Here is a 17890-nt window from a genome sequence, read left to right as displayed (position 1 = left end):
GGGAGTTCCCAACTGCGAGCCCCGCCCCCGGCGATCCCGGCAGTCGCCCCGCCCCGGGGCGTGGTCTCTGCTCCGGAGCTCCCGGAGACCTGCAGGCCCCGCCTGCTGTCTGAGCGCTGCGGTCCACCTCCGCAGGCCCCGCCCCCTGAGCGCACGGGCTGGATCCCGGGCACTTGGATCCAGACCGCTTCACTGAGTTGTTTCAGATTTCAAGCGCTTTAGACGTTTTAGCTTATTTGCTGCTGCTGCTGCTGCTAAGTCGCTTCAGTCGTGTCCGATTCTGTGCGACCCCATAGACGGCAGCCCACCAGGCTCCCCCGTCCCTGGGATTCTCCAGGCAAGAACGCTGGAGTGGGTTGCCATTTCCTTCTCCAATGCATGAAAGTGAAAAGTGAAAGTGAAGTCACTCAGTCGTGTCCGGCCTACTAGGCTCCTCCGTCCATGGGATTTTCCAGGCAAGAGCACTGGAGTGGGTTGCCGTTTCCTTCTCCTTAGCTTATTTAATCGGTCTAAGTTTCCATTAAAAATTTATTTGCGGGCCATCGATGTAGCAGAAAATCCAGGGTACTTGGTTCACAATTTATTCACTCATTTACTCCACAAAGACGTCCCGAGTGCCTACTGTGTACTTGCTGTAATGCTGGGGACACTGGACGTGTGTTTGTGTGTGTCAGAAATGTTTCCTTGAGGACTCTTGGGCTGAGACAAGAAGGATGAAGAGATGCTAGGAAAGGGAACAGGGCAGAGGGGTTGGAAGAGAAGAGCATTCTAGAGCAGAGGAAGAGAAAGTTCAGGGTCAGGAGGGCACATATCAGTGGGGAAACGGTGGGAAGTGGGGACAGATTAAAATGATGTATTAGCGTTGGGAAACCAGCTAGCTAAGTGAGTCCGGCTGGACTTTTCCCTAAAGGCATTGGTACAGTCATTGAACGTTTTTAATGAGAGTGGTGTGGTCAACTTTTACAGGAGAGAAGGGGAAGGGATAAGGCAAGTATCCAAGGGAGATGATGGTTACCCATACTACCAGTGGTAGGGAGGGTGGTGATGGAGAGAAGTGTATGGCCTGGGGAATATATAGAGGTTGGGATGATTATGGGAGTGAGGGAGAAAGACGGTTCTAGGTTTCTGGCTCCCATGGTTGAATGAATGATGCTGCCACAGGTGTTACAAAGCTGACAGGGAGACTTTCTTCAGATGTCCCGCCCTCTTTGCTTGTCTGTTAGTAGTTAAAAGGATGGGATTTGGGGCTTGTGGTGATTGATATAAACAGCATACTGAGTTTAGTCCTGATAATCTTCAAAGCAGATAATCTGGGTAAGTGGAAGAGTCTGCGGCAAGTATTGCCTGTGGAGGTCTGAGGCTCCCTTTCACTCCTGCCGTTGCAGAAGTGGAGGCTAAAGAAAATGCTGAGCACTGAAGCGAGACACCACCGGATTCATCACTTCCAACACTATCTTGCCATTCTTGTCAATGGTGTTGGTCCTGGCTCCAAATCCCCAACCTCAGATCAATACAAGTTCCCTCCTTCTTCACTCCTACCACACAAAGCTGCGGGGAACATCTCCCCACACACTCAGGAGGAGACCTTGTTTCCTACTTCAGAAAGGAAATTAAAACTGTTAAGAATTCCCACAGCTTTCATTCACTCCCATTTTTACCTCCTTATAGGAGAAGGCAATGGCACCCCACTCCAGTACTATTGCCTGGAAAATCCCATGGACAGAGGAGCCTGGTAGGCTGCAGTCCATTAGGTCGCTAAGAGTCGGACACAACTGAGTGACTTCACTTTCACTTCTCACTTTCATGCATTGGAGAAGGAAATGGCAACCCACTCCAGTGTTCTTGCCTGGAGAATCTCAGAGATGGGGGAGCCTGGTGGGCTGCCGTCTACGGGGTCGCACAGAGTTGGACACAACTGAAGTGACTGAGCAGCAGCAGCTGACATACAGGAAAAGGAGGGGCCCTATATGCTGTTACTCCTGGGACCTTACACCATCGATTTTCTCCTTCCCCATGTGTCTTCAACATCCTGATTTCTACTGCTTCTTTACCATCAGCATACAGTAGAGTCAGTCCCACTTTTCTCCTCCAAGGAGAGGACCATACTCACTCTCTAATCCCACATCCTCCTGTTTCCCCTGAATTCAGCCCACTCAGGCTTTCATGCCCACCATCCCATAACTCACCATCCCAGCACTAACTCAATGGACGTGAATATGAGCAAACTCTGGGAGATAGTGGAGGACAGAGGAGCCTCGCATGTTGCAGTCCACAGCGTCTCAAAGAGTCGGACATGACTTAGCGACTGAACGACAAGAACAACAATTCTGTAAAAATGGCTCTTTACTTGCCCATTGCTGTCATCCTCTTCTGGAATATATGTTCCACACCGTTAGGTTTTCTTCTGTTAAACCACCACCGACACGTATCAGCAAGGCACTTAGTGATCCAGTTAGGATTTCGGCTAGGCACGGCTTTATCAAAAAAGACTCACAGAGTTAGAAAATGAACTTAGGGTTACCAGGGGAGAAGGGAGAGAGGGAGAGTTAGGGAGGGAGGTTAGGATTGACATGTACACACTGCTATATTTAAAATAGAGAAGAGTCAGACACGTCTTATCAACTGAATAACCACCACTACCATCAACTAGGACCTACTATATAGCATCAAGAACACTGCTCAATATCATGAAACAACCTAAATGAACAAAGAATTTGAAAAAGAACAGATTACATGCATCAGTTCAGTTCAGTCGCTCAGTCGTGTCCGACTCTTTGCGACCCCATGAACTGCAGCATGCCAGGCCTCCCTGTCCATCACCAACTCCCGGGGTTTACTAAAACTAATGTCCGTTGAGTCAGTGATGCCATCCAACCATCTCATCCTCCGTCGTCCCCCTCTCCTCCCACCCTCAATCTTTCCCAGCATCAGGGTCTTTTCAAATGAGTCAGTTCTTCACATCAGGTGGCCGAAGTATTGGAGTTTCAGCTTCCACATCAGTCCTTCCAACACCCAGGACTGATCTCCTTTAGGATGGACTGGTTGCATCTCCTTGCAGTCCAAGGGACTCTCAAGAGTCTTCTCCAACATCACAGTTCAAAAGCATCAATTCTTTGGTGCTCAGCTTTCTTTATAGTCCAACTCTCACATCCATATATGACTACTGAAAAACCAAAACTTTGACTAGATGGACCTTTGTTGGCAAAGTAATGTCTCTGCTTTTTAACATGCTGTCTGCTGCTACTGCTGCTAAGTCACTTCAATCGTGTCCGACTCTGTGTAACCCCATAGACAACAGCCACCAGGCTCCCCCGTCCCTGGGATTCTCCAGACAAGAACACTGGAGTGGGTTGCCATTTCCTTCTCCAATGCATGAAAGTGAAAAGTGAAAGTGAAGTCGCTCAGTTGTCTGACTCTTCGTGATCCCATGGACTGCAGCCTACCAAGCTCCTCTGTCCATGTGATTTTCCAGGCAAGAGTACCAGAGTGGGGTGAATATGCTGTCTAGGTTGGTCATAACTTTTCTTCCAAGGAATAAGTGTCTTTTAATTTCATGGCTGCAGTCAACATCTGTAGTGATTTTGGAGATCCAAAAAAATAAAGTCTCTCACTGCTTCCATTGTTTCCCCATCTATTTGCCATGAACTGATGGGATAAGATGCCATGATCTTAGTTTTCTAAACGTTGAGTTTTAAGCCAACTTTTTCACTCTCTGCTTTCACTTTCATCAGGAGGCTCTTTAGTTCTTCACTTTCTGCCATAAGGGTGGTATCATCTGTATATTTGAGGTTATTGATATTTCTCCCGGCAATCCTGATTCCAACTTGTGCTTCCTCTAGCCGAGCGTTTCTCATGATGTACTCTGCATACAAGTAAAATAAGCAGGGTGACAGCCTTGACGTACTCCTTCCCCAATTTGGAACCAATCTGTTGTTCCATGTCCAGTTCTAACTGTTGCTTCCTGACCTACATATAGGTTTCTCAAGTGGCAGGACAGGTGGTCTGGTATTCCCATCTCTGGAAGAATTTTCCACAGTTTGTTGTGATCCACACAGTCAAAGGCTTTGGCATAGTCAATAAAGCAGAAATAGATGTTTTTCTGGAACTCTCTTACTTTTTTGATGATCCAACAGATGTTGGCAATTTGATCTCTGGTTCCTCTGCCTTTTCTAAATCCAGCTTGAACATCTGGAAGTTCACAGCTCACATACTGTTGAAGCCTGGCTTAGAGAATTTTGAGCATTATTTTACTAGCGTGTGAGATGAGTGCAATTGTGTGGTAGTTTGAACATTCTTTGGCATTGCCTTTCTTTGGGATTGGAATGAAAACTGACCTTTTCCAGTCCTGTGGCCACTGCTGAATTTTCCAAATTTGCTGACATATTGAGTGCAGCACTTTCACAGCATTATCTTTTAGGATTTGAAATAGCTCAACTGGGATTCCATCATCTCCACTACCTTTGTTCATAGTGATGCTTCCTAAGGTCCACTTGACTTCGCATTCCAGGATGTCTGGCTCTAGGTGAGTGATCACACCATTGTGGTTATCTGGGTCATGAAGATCTTCTTTGTATAGTTCCTATGAAGAGCTACAAGACCTTCTAGAACTGACACCCAAAAAAATGTCCTTTTCATTACAGGGGACTAGAATGCAAAAGTAGGAAGTCAAGAAACACCTGGAGTAACAGGCAAATTTGGCCTTGGAGTACAGAATGAAGCAGGGCAAAGGCTAATAGAGTTTTGCCAAGAGAACACACTGGTCATGGCAAACACCCTCTTCCAACAACACAAGAGAAGACTCTACACATGGACATCACCAGATGATCAATACTGAAATCAGATTGATTATATTATTTTCAGCCAAAAATGGAGAAGCTCTATACAGTCAGCAAAAACAAGACTGGGAGCTGACTGTGGCTCAGATCATGAACTCCTTATTGCCAAATTCAGACTTAAAGAAAATAGGGAAAACCACTAGACCATTCAGTTCAGTTCAGTTCAGTTCCATCACTCAGTTGTGTACGACTCTTTGTGACCCCATGAATCGCAGCACGCCAGGCCTCCCTGTCCATCACCAAATCCCGGAGTTCACTCAGACTCACATCCATCGAGTCAGTGATGCCATCCAACCATCTCATCCTCTGTCGTCCCCTTCTCTTCCTGTCCCCAATCCCTCCCAGCATCAGTCTTTTCCAATGAGTCAACTCTTCGCATGAGGTGGCCAAAGTACTGGAGTTTCAGCTTTAGCATCATTCCTTCCAAAGAACACCCAGGGCTGATCTCCTTCAGAATGGACTGGTTGGATCTCCTTGCAGTCCAAGGGACTCTCAAGAGTCTTCTCCAACACCACAGTTCAAAAGCATCAATTCTTCAGTGCTCAGCCTTCTTCACAGTCCAACTCTCACATCCATACATGACCACAGGAAAAACCATAGCCTTGACTAGATGGACCTTAGTCGGCAAAGTAATGTCTCTGCTTTTGAATATGCTATCCAGGTTGCTTATAACTTTTCTTCCAAGGAGTAAGTGTCTTTTAATTTCATGGCTGCAGTCACCATCTGCAGTGATTTTGGAGCCCAAGAAAAATAAAGTCTGACACTATTTCCACTGTTTCCCCATCTATTTCCCATGAGGTGATGGGACTGGATGCCATGATCTTCGTTTCCTGAATGTTGAGCTTTAAGCCAACCTTTTCACTCTCCACTTTCACTTTCATCAAGAGGCTTTTTAGTTCCTCTTCACTTTCTGCCATAAGGGTGGTGTCATCTGCATATATTATTTTAAAATTAATTGTTTTGTTCAGTCACTCAGTCGTGTCTGACTCTTCACAACTATAATATACCAGGCTTCCCTGACCTTCAGCATCTCTCAGAGTTTGCTCAAACTTATATTCATTGGGTCAATGATGCCATCCAATTAACTCATCCTCTGTCACCCCCTTCTCCTCCTGTTCTCAATCTTTCCCAGCATCAGGGTCTTTTCTAATGAGTAGGTTCTTTGCATCAGTTGGCCAAAGTACTGGAGCTTCAACTTCAGCATCAGTCCTTCCAATGAATATTCAATACTCATTTCCTTTAGGATCCACTGTTTTGATCTCCTAATAAATGGTGAATATTCCTTTCTATGTAACATATACAAAAGCTTCTGGGATATTTAAAAAAAATTATCAACATGAGGTTGTCCCCATTCTGGCCCAAAATATCTTTTCAGCTTAAGCCTTTAATACGTTCTAGCTCCAGCCCTACTGAATTGTTCCCAGGTACTTTTACACAGCCATTTCCCTAAACATGCTTTTTTCCCACTTTCCCCTGGAATATCCTTCCCTGAGACATAGAAAAATTAAATTCTCTCCATTCCTCAAAATACATCCCTCAGCTTCTCAAAATCTCCCACAACTGAAGTAACGTCTACTGTTCTGAACTCCTTGGCACTTGTAGCTGGGCCTTGTCTCACATCCTCAGTCTCTTCACACACATGCTTATATATAATTATGCATTATAATAATGCTATTGCAAATTATATTACAATATACTCATATGATTCTATTGTGAGTTCCTTGAGGGTAGGATACACATTACAATCATCACTATTCCCCTTATTATTTGTTGAATCAAAACAACAAATACAAGATGAAAAATTAAACAAACATAATGAATGCTTCCATTTCAATTCAAAATTTAAAAATAGTATTATGAAGACAATATTGAAGGACAAGTTTTAAAATTCAGATATTTCTACCATGCATGACTTTTGTCATTTCCCTATTTCAATTTAAGGATTTAGCTATGCTCATACAACATATTTGTTTATGTAACAGAATGTTAAAAATAGGATTTGTCATCTCTAGCTTTGGCTAAAGCCCCACTAGACTGGAACAAAGCAAGAGGTGATGAATATTCCCACATTCCAAAATGAGATGCTAACACTTAACACCTATTCAGACCCTACTTATCCTCTGCTCCCTGCACTTCCGACTTCCGTGTCACAGTCTGGGCCAGGTGCCCTGTTTGCAGGTCTCTATTATGGATATTATCACTCTGTACTGTCGCTGCCTTTTTATCTAATGTTTTTCTATACAAGTTTTCAAATATACTCAGAAGTTGACAGAATTATATAACAAACCCACTACCCACCATCTAGATTCCGCACTCAACATCTGATCTATAATATCTGACATATTTGCTTGATCATAATATTCATCCATCCCTCTATCCATCTTCTTTTCTTTTAAATGCATACAAAGTTGCAGACACCAGTGCTCTTTACTCTCAAACACTTCAGCATGGTACTGTTAGCTAGAGTTGGATATTTGACTACTTAAAAATATTTTTGGTAAAACGTGCCATTGCCTTTTACTCTATCGCTTCCACTAGACTGAAGTGACTGGGTCTTTTCTGTTTTCTACCCAATGCCTCACACATAGAAGGAACTAGGTTAACATTTGTTAAATGAATGCATTTCAGTTTTCACCAGATGCTAGTTTCTTGATTCATACATAGAGTAATTTTGTCACTCCTTTGATTCATCTTCTTATTACCCTACCCAGAAAATCTGTAGGTGGCTACCTGCATTTTACCTGTTTAGCATCCCAGGAAGCTAAGAATTTTAATCTGTTAATGATAGTAGACACTCTCTCAAAGTGTCTTTCTACAAAGCCCCACAAGGTGGTGCCCAAATATCTTTTTTCAAACAATAGTCCTTCAAGACCCATGGTCAGTCCTCACTCATTTCTGTTAGTATTTGGCATTTTTAATTTGGTTAATTAGCATAATGGAATATTTTATATTCATATATATAATTAATAAAAAAGTACTTACATTGAATAAAACTATACATATGTATTTCAGAATCTGTAGTTCTGGAAATAAACAATGAATAATGATTATATTAGGTACTTAACATTTGTTTTGGTTGTATAGAATTGAATGAAGTATAAGTAGAATGGAGGATGAGAGGGAATGGCAATCCACTCCAGTAGTCTTGCCTGGAAAATTCCATGGACAGAGGGGCCTGATGGCCTAGGTCCATGCGGTCACACAGCATCGGGCTGACTGAGCAACTGAGCATAGTATTGAAAGGTTTTTCATACCCAAAATAGTAAAATATAAATTCAAGTCCCTTTCACTGTAAACTTTGAATAATTTACCCTTGTACAAATTTAAAAGGACAGAGGAGGAAACAAACTATTGTATAGAAGGAGCTATATAATTTGGGTGTAACTCGGGGAAAAAAAAAAAAAGATGATTGCTACCTCAGTTGGGGACATTGCTGTGTGAATCAGAGTTGTAATGGATTGACATAATATGAGAAATAAGTTACTTAATGTTCTTAAGATACTTTAGTTCCACGAGTTTCGTTGATTTATTTAAAAAACTTTGTTGAATATTCTTATGAAACACCAAAATGGACCGACTAGAAAACTCACAAGGGTGTTGAGTTTCTATAACTTATTACTCATACAAGTGATGATATCTATCTCTATTACTGGCTATATTTTGATCGGGTATCAATAATATGCATCAAATCATTTTACTCAAATCATTGTAACAATCCAAGGCTACTCTGGCAACCTTGCCCAAACCAGGAGGAGAAAGTTCTTCAACTCTGAGCCCTCAGAAATTGTGTTCATTACCTTTGATGACCCAGGCATGAAGATTTACAGTGAGTGATGAGACTTGTTATTGTGTTGGAATTTAGTCCATGATAAATTTACCCTGAGCCAGTTCTTACCAAAGGAAATATCCACATTTATGAAACATAAATTGTTGGCCAAATAACAGCCTCCTTTTTCTCCTGCTCTGTACAAAGGCCTAGAGACCTGCTGGGGTATTTAGGGACAATGAAAGATGGCTGGCTAATGTACAAAGATCTAAACTTTATTCCCTCACTATCTCACGAGATGATCTTTGGATAAGTCTCAACACCCGCCCTCTACGTTATCATCTGTGAAATGGAAGAATCAAATGAAAGTGGTCTCAAAGTTTCCCTCAGGTTCTGAGATTTGATGCTACTATCTGTCCCCAGTATAAGAAAAGTCTAACTACCATCTAGTGGAGAAATGGAAGAATTTACCAAGATACAACACATTTGCTAACACCTGAAAATAAAACCAGCCAAATGAAAACAGAAAATACTTTCCCCATTAAAAAAGCAGACTTTGGTCAAAGCTTAGTAAGTAGATCCTATATTTCTCTTTTTGGGTGGATTCTGCATGAAAAAGTTAAGACTTTTTTATTCATTGAAGGGAATAATTTTTTTTAAAACTTGGACATTCAAACCTATGATAGAGGAAGACCTGTACACTTCCAGATATTTCTTAGAAAGGAAAATTGTAAAAAATTTCCAGATAGCACCCTGATTGTTTTTTCATAAGAAATCTGCTCTTAGTAAAGAATAGTACAGAAAGAGAAAATATGAATGTTGAAGGAAATTTTTAGAGAAAGATTTGCACAGTTATAAGATTGGTCAATGAGGATTTATGCTGCTGCTGGGTTCTAGGACCCTCTTGTTGTATATGAGACTCAAGCTGAGGATCAAGTGACAAATAATAAAGCAAGATGATAGATAGATATATCAGAGAGTAAATAATACAAGAAAAATTGTGGGGACTTCCCTAGTGGTCCAGAGTTAAGGAGTCACCTTCCAGTGAGGGTGATATGTGTCCCATCCCTGGCCGGGGAACTAAGAGGGGCACCTGGCCCCACGCACCACAACTAGAAAGAAGCCCTGCGCTGCAACAGGCAACTAAGACCTGACACAGCCAAATAAAAACAAATATATATTATTTTAATTGTGGACACAGCAGGGGAAGGAGAGGACCGGATCAATAGAGCATTGATATATACACTATCACGTGCAAAATAGATGGCTAGTGGGAAGTTGCTACATAACACAGGGAGCCCAGCCTGGCACTCTGTGATGACCTGGGGTGGGGAGGGGAGGGGAGGAAGAGAGAGGGGATATATGTATAATCATAGCTGATTCGAGTTGTTGTACGGCAGAAACCAACACAGCAGAATAAAGCAATTTTCCTCCAATTAAAAAATAAATTTTTTTAAAAAGAAAAAAAACATGTAGATGGATGTTAAGGAGCCATGCTGCTCCAAATGTAAGAGATGGCACAATTTCTACATTTTATTACCAAGGATAATGTTCACTTCCTTGTCATTGAATGCTTTGAATCCTTCCCTTAGTTGATAAATAGACCAATGCCATTTGGGTGTCTTTCTAATGACATGAGAGAATATCTGTTGGACTCAAGTTCAGTTCAGTTCAGTCGCTCAGTCGTGTCTGACCCTTTGTGACCCCATGGACTGCAGCATGCCAGGCTTCCCTGTCCATCAGCAACTCCCAGAGCTTACTCAAACTCATGTCCATCGAGTTAGAGTCAAGAAAGATAACAAATCATGGAACCTCCAGAGCTTTGGGACAAGTGTTAGATATTCTACTGTATCAACATTTTATACTGAAGAAAATAGACTGCTAAGGACTAACTTCTCCAAGCTGGGTAAGAAGGACACTGGTTTCTCCTTTATCAGCTGAAAATGTTCTTTTCTACTGTGGATGAGCAGTCTGGGAGGTAGGTGAAATTAGAAGATTGTGAAACACTAAATTATACCTTGGTCTTGGTCCAGATATGCAACTATGAGACAAGTCTGTTCTGATATGCTACTAGCCCTTTTGGTGTTTCTGTAACCCCAGGCACATAACACCTTCCAATATTCACAAGTCATCTCAGGTTTTGGTTCCTTTTAAATGATCCTTGGACCCTAAAACATCATCACTGTTGAAATGGAGATGTTGGCATTGGTACCCAAACAAACACAACCAACACAGGTTCTATATGGTTGAATATTTCAACAAATTAAAACATTTCAAAAAAGGATTTCCTGTCTAGCAGTGCTTTGAAGGAGAGCAATCTGTTGTATCCAGAGAAGGCAATAGCACCCCACTCCAGTACTCTTGCCTGGAATCCCATGGGCGGAGGAGCCTGGTAGGCTGCAGTCCATGGGGTCTCGAAGAGTCGAACACGACTGAGCGACTTCACTTTCATTTTTCACTTTCATGCATTGGAGAAGGAAATGGCAATCCACTCCAGTGTTCTTGCCTGGAGAATCCCAGGGATTGGGGAGCCTGGTGGGCTGACGTCTATGGGGTCGTACAGAGTCGGACACGACTGAAGTGGCTTAGCAGCAGCAGCAGCAATCTGTTGTATCATGATTCTCAAGTGATTGATGAACACTTGAAAACTACTTCTAATTATCATTCATTCAACAAGTATTTATGGGGTGTTTACTTAGGCCACCTGCAGCAGTAATAGCAAAAATAGCGTGTTATTGTTCTGTATAAAGGCTGCTGCAGACCAACTGTCAGAAGGGCGTGGACTCCAAGTTGCCTTGTTCTAGTCATCACTGTTACCTCTGCTCCTTTATTTGGTCTCTGTGTGTACCAATTCAAGACCCTCCTTTAGGGTTAAGATTGCTTTATTAATGTACCCTTGTGCATTGTTCTTCTGGTTACAAATCAAATTGCTTTATATAAATGAGCAGAATACAAGATTTTTCTTGAGTCACCTATCCAGTCAACTTAGCGATTTCCACACTTGAGAGTGAAAGGCAGGAAACTTTAGGTTTGAGGTACCCTATCTGCTTTTGAAGTGGGCTTTCCTGGTGGCTCAGATGGTAAAGAATTTGCCTGCAATGTAAGAGATCCAGGTTTGATCCCTGGGTTGGGAAGATCCCCTGGAGAAGGGAATGGCTGCCCACTCTAATATTCTTCCCTGGAGAACCTCATAGATGAAGGAATCTGGTGGGATAGAGTCAATGGGGTCACAAAGAGCTGGACATGACTGAGTGACTAAGCACATTTGCCTTTGGGGTACAGATGAGCACCCCAGTGAATGAGTAGGCAGGGTTCTGACCCCTCACTTATTTCAATCAGAACAGTTCTAAAGCAGGAGGTCTTTAGTCCCATCTTTCACCTCAGGAGTCACCTGTTGGCAGCCTTGAGGTATTATTTTTCTGCAAGTTGTTAACCTACCCGAGGGAAAAGAGCTGATCGTCTGAAGAACTGCCACTTCCTTGATCCATGACTCTCATCTCACAAAAGTGAAACATGCGGCTAACATCTACAGGCTATTTAAGATACATATGTGGTTGCTTCCTAGGTCATTCCACTGTTACTTCTGTGATATATCCGCTATTTCCTTTTTTCTATTACCAAAGTCTCACAAAACTTTCTTAGTTCCTCAAAACCTGCTACGTGTTGGGGAGGCAAAGAAATGACACAGCCTCAGGGATCAGAGCGATCTGAGCTAAGATCCTATTCTGGTATTCTCTCGCATTAGCATGACCATGGGCAAATTAGTGAGCTCCTCTCTTTCTCAACATCCTTTATCTGCAAAACACAAACCCCTGCAGTCCTAACAATCAGCAGAGGATTTGCTTTTGGAGGGTTAAATCCCATAATGTGTGTGAAGCACTTAGCCCAGTGCCTGGCCACCTGGTAAAGAGTTCATGAAATGGAAGCTATTACTGTCACTATAAGCAGAGATATAAATGTTAAAATGTCTTCCTAAGAAAGCTGATTCTAAATTATAACATGAACACTTCTATTGCTTTCTCTGACCATCTTGCTCTTCCTGATCCTTGAGGGAGTCTGTAGAGAAACCTGCTATAAATTGTGTAGGGGTCGAGTGGCTTCTTGGCAATATGTTTTGCAGTGATAGATATTGATTTATTAATAACATGGGCTGTAACCACAGGTAGAAAATAGGACAAAAAGAGAATGGAATGACTACAGTGATCACCTTTCCTGGACAGAGACCTCAGAATATTGACCTTGTCATGTAACTCTCCTTATCATGTTACAGTTTGACAGAATCTTGATAAATAATCAAATTCCCTCCTTCACTTCATAAGTGGGAAACTGAGGTCCCCATGTGAGAGACAGAACCAGGACTAAATTCTATACAATAGTCTATATATTTGATTATGAAACTTTTCAAAAATCACAAATGTAGAAAAACTAGAATCACAGATTTTTATATGCTCATCACCTATCTTCAATAATTATCAACCCATTGCCCCTGTTGAAAAGCCAGATTTCCATCTGAGTCTGGGTTGGGAAGATCCCCTGGACAAAGAAATGGAAACTCACTGCAGTATTCTTGCCTGGGAAATCCCATGGACAGAGGAGCCTGGTGGGCTACAGTCCATGGGGTCACAAAGATCTGGAACAACTTAATGACTAAACATCAACAACAAGACCTTGTTTTCTTTGGAATCCTTACTCTATAATTATAGTCACTAAAATCCCCCTGCAATGCAGGAGATGCAGGTTTGACCCCTGGATTGGGAAGATCCCCTGGAGGAGTAAGTGGGAACCCATTTCAGTGTTCTTGCCTGGAAATCCCATGGACAGAGGAGTATGGTGGGCTACAGTCCATGGGGTCACAATGAGTCAGACGCGATTTAAGCGACTTAGCATGCACACTCAAGCTGGTATGATTTATCCTCCTTCACAGAGCTCTTCAGCAACAGTATCTTACCAAGCAACTCCCGGGCAAAGGACCAGAAAGAACCATGGCCTGACAAACAAAGGCAGGCTGTCAATAAATGTCTAAACTGTAGAAAATCTGCCCAGGTTATTTTTACAACAGCCTGGAAAGCACAGACTTATTATGAAAGGCACTGCTCCTTTAAATTACTCACTGATCCCACCCAGATCTTGCACCCTGGCCAAATGCCTAGCCACTCTTGCTTTAATTTAGTCTAAAAAACATGACTAAAGAATTACAAAAGATCTAAAGGGAAAGACAATTCTTATTTCCCACCGAACAGAACAATATCAAATAGTCAGCTCCATCCTCAGCAATGGTCCTTGCTGTTGGCACTTGCTTAACCAGTCTTTAATTCCTGTTTGATAAACTTTATAAGGTAAGACATGACTGTTTTGTTTTAATCACTCGAAACTAGTTCAGACATCTAGGAACTGTGGAAGACTAAACAGTTTACTTATTTATTATGTGAAGAAAGCTTATCAGATTTTTTTATCCTTTGTTATTACTTTAATTATATTATCAGGGAAATAATAATTGTTAAAATGTAGACATGCAAATTTTAAAGCTATTTTAAAATTGATTTTTAATTTATAGCCTACTGTGTAGCATTGTTATACTGTTAATATCTTTTGGGACATCTTTTTCTTAATTTGGACACGTTTTTATAACTCAGTAGTCACTGCAGAATGCTTTATAACATGGTAAGTTTAGCGATTTGGATAAAGTATCTGATCACTTTATCTCCATGGCAAAACAAATGAGATGCAAACATTGTGAATAAAATTAGTAAACTTTGCTGAAAGATAATGTTATTTCCAAAAAGTCATAAAATATAAGTTCTCTTGGATTTATTGATCCTGATATTTACCCCAAATAAATTTCGCACAAAAAAGCCAAAACTATGGCGTTTGATTAAAGGTAACAATTGTTTCTGCATTTATGAAATGCAAACTGTAGTAAGCACAGAGATTTATATTTCCTTTATTTAACTAATGACTCTTTTCCCCTGAAACCTATTTTGTTTGTATATAACATCTAAATGAGAGAAAGGTGGGAAGTATTAAAAACCGAGGCAAAGTAAAGCATGACAAAAGGGATCCAAAATGAGTGGGCTTTTAAGATATTAAACTAATAAGAGATTTCAGGATGATAGTAGAACTGAAAAACTAGGGAAAGTGTAAGGGTGTCCTCTGGCTAATATCGGAAAGCAACAGCATGACTTTGATTTCAGAGAACTAGATAAAAAATGTCAGAACAAATAGTAGTAAAGTATGAGATATTGTGATTATTGCTAATGAATCAATTGTGTTAGGGAACATTATATATATATAAGGCTTCAGTTATGAATTCATAATTACTCATCAACAAACTGTCTGAGCAAGTGCCTAGTGTAGGGGAAAGATGTCTATTTAAAGCCAGCATTTCTGAAGCCCAAAATGAGGCCTGCAAATAAGAGAAATAGTGGTTTTCATCTCAGGATCCTGCATGGGAATCCCCTTCTTTAGGTTTTTGAAGAGTTGTCTTGATCTACAGGCTACCAGCTTGTAAAATCTCTCTTGTTCTCAACGAAATCAAATTTTCAGTCTCTTATTTCCAGAACTTCTGAGAACTTCTTTAAGTGGAAGGATCAACAAAAGAAAGAAGTCATATGTAATACCAGGGACATGATGTTATACATCTTCCCCCTCTGAAAATGTAACAGCGGCTGCGTTTTGCTACACAGCTTTGAATGTGAAAATGTGAAAGTGTTAGTCGCTCAGTCATGTCTGACTCTTTGTGATCCCATGGACTGTAGCTCACCAGGCTCCTCTGTCTGTGGGATTCTCCAGGCGAGAATGCAGACGTGGGTAGCCACTCTCTTCTCCAGGCGTTCTTCCTGATGCAATGATTGAACTGGGGTCTCCTGCATTGCAGGCAGATTCTTTACCATCAGAGCTACCAGGGAAGTCCCTTTTAATACCTAGTTGTCTCCAAATCTTAGCATACCGGGTCTGAAGAGCAGTTAACATTTGGTCAATTGCATTTGAGGCAAATGCCAAGAGATATGGGGCTTCCCTGGTGGCTCAGACAGTAAAGAATCTGCCTGCAATACAGGACACATGATTTTGACCCCTGGGTTAGGAAGATCCCCTGGAGAAGGGAATGTCGACCCACTCCAATATTCTTGCCTGGAGAATTCCATGGGCAGAGGAGCCTGGTGGGCTACAGTCCATGGGGTCGCAAAGAGTCAGCACACAGGGCACACACAACTTGGTCATACTGATACAAAGTCAGCTACGAAGCTTCCTGCTAATCGAGGCTACTCGAGGAGCAGACTGTGGCATGGAGCCCTCCACTGATTCATCCCCAATCTGATAGCTTTGCTTCTTACTGGGGCTTCTCCATCTGGCATGTATGAAGAAATCAGTCTCCCATCTCATTCCTTACTGCCTTAGCATGTATTTCTGCCCCCCACCACTGCCCCCACCCCATTGAGAGTCTAGAAAAGATCATGCTCATGGTTTCCCAGATTACCATTCCCTGAAGGCAAGGTGCCAAAGGAAAGCATGATTCTTTTTCCAGAACTTCTAAAGTCTATACACTTCAAGCTGGCAAGCATTTCCAAACCATGCAAAACATGGGGTTCAAAATAAGCCTTCTTACTTCCATTCTCAGGTACATTGAGCTAGCCACACATGAGTCTTCTTTTGCCAGGGAAGTCTGTGGCTTTTAGAGGCATTTGGTACATAGCTGGGCTTACTGAGCACTGAAAATTGCTGAAGATTTAAATGCAGGATTATATTTTAATCTACCCAGGAAAATAGTTTCACAGGGCCTTTCAGAGGGGATTGCTTCCTGATTTTAAGTCCTATATCTGTCCAGTAGTTCTTCCAGCTAACACTTAGCAAATTTGTTTCCTTTTTTTTTTTTTGCTCTTATACTTTTTTGACTGACTGGATATGCAGCTGTAGGACAGCTTGAAACTCCAGTGGAGATGAAGTTAACAAAGTAAATGTAGAAAATGGGGTTCTGTGGAAACAGAGGGCAATTCAATTTTTGACGACCTCTGAACTCACTGAAATTGTGCATGTAATATTAAGACTGAAATCGTGGTGGCTCTCTACAATCCTGTAAAAATATTGGCATGGTCAGGAGTTAGTTATAATGAAAATGGATAAAACAACCTTGTAGCAATCTGATACTACCTTGGAGAATGTGGGTATGTCAAACAGACCCTGTGATTGAAACATAGTCATCATATAGAGTGGGACTGAAATGTTTTGAAATAGCTCTCCCTATAATATAGCTGCTCCCCATAATATAATGGGCAATTCAGACTACTTGGATGTAATTCTTTGAATATACAAAAATATTCATTGCTAGAAATTTGGTTGTGTCGCCATGGTTTATTTAGATTAGAAACTTTAAAAATCTCCATGTGGATAATTCTCCATAAATACGAATGAAAAACCCTTTTCTCTTTCCATATGCTAGCTTTCAATTTTACAGGCTTGAAATTAAAAATAGCAAACTCTATATCTTATTAAAGTATTTATAACTGATTTTTTAAATTAAAGGTGCTACACGGCGGATGAATTTTCACCATCCATCATAATGCGGAACAGACATTTTGTCCTCTATCTCCTGCTTTTGCCAGCTTTTATGAGTCAAGCAATATATGGACAAAGAAAGAAAGGCTCAAAGACCAATTTACTTGCAAGGAAAAATCTCCAGGGTAAAAAAAATGTTTTATCTTTGTTAGTTTTAGTTTCTTAAAACCCTAATATGAATTTTTCCAAATAGCACTTGGTATAAACATCAAACCACATATTTATGTATATGTGTGATATTCTATTTTGATATGATCATAAGGCACCTTACATACTTACAGAGCATACTTATATGGGTACGTACAGAGCATACTTAAATGGGCACAACAGAGAATGCCACTCTCATAGATAAAGAAACTGAGGCCCAGAAGGTGAAGTGGCATGCTTGAGGCTGCAGGCAAATTAACTAGCCAGTCACAGAGCTAGGATTCAACCTTCAGTTCTATTAGGTTTCTTTGTCCCTCAGCACTGCTGCAATGCAATGCGTCCAGTCATTTTCTCCCTTGATTTAAAAAACGTCAAAAAAAAAAAAAAATTTGCACCCAAACAAGATGGGGCCTCACCAATATGTTACACAATCTGATAGTGAGGCAGAGTATTATTTACTTCTAGACAACTTTGCCTAGTGTTTGTTGAATTTTTAAACTACAATGTACTTTCTTTTCCTCTCACTTTAAATAAGTTTTACCTTGGGAAGATGCTCAGAATATATGGTATTTTCTTTGCTTTTGATTTGCAT

At 41.2% G+C, this 17890-nt stretch overlaps 1 protein-coding gene across 1 annotated transcript in view; it reads left to right on the top strand.

The window, feature by feature from the left end:
• The first annotated feature begins 13850 nt into the window (after positions 1-13850).
• Positions 13851-17890, top strand: part of COL28A1 (collagen type XXVIII alpha 1 chain) — a 183791-nt gene continuing 179751 nt past the window's right edge. The window contains exons 1-2 of the mRNA XM_040260502.1: positions 13851-13937; positions 17119-17276. Of these exons, the coding sequence (XP_040116436.1) occupies positions 17156-17276 (121 nt within the window). The 5' untranslated portion in view covers positions 13851-13937; positions 17119-17155. The remainder of the gene's footprint in view (positions 13938-17118; positions 17277-17890) is intronic.

The sequence above is a fragment of the Oryx dammah genome, unplaced genomic scaffold, assembly GCF_014754425.2.
Source record: "Oryx dammah isolate SB20612 unplaced genomic scaffold, SCBI_Odam_1.1 HiC_scaffold_18, whole genome shotgun sequence".
NCBI classification, from domain to species: Eukaryota; Metazoa; Chordata; class Mammalia; order Artiodactyla; family Bovidae; genus Oryx; species Oryx dammah.
This window is presented reverse-complemented; position numbering and strand designations above follow the sequence as displayed.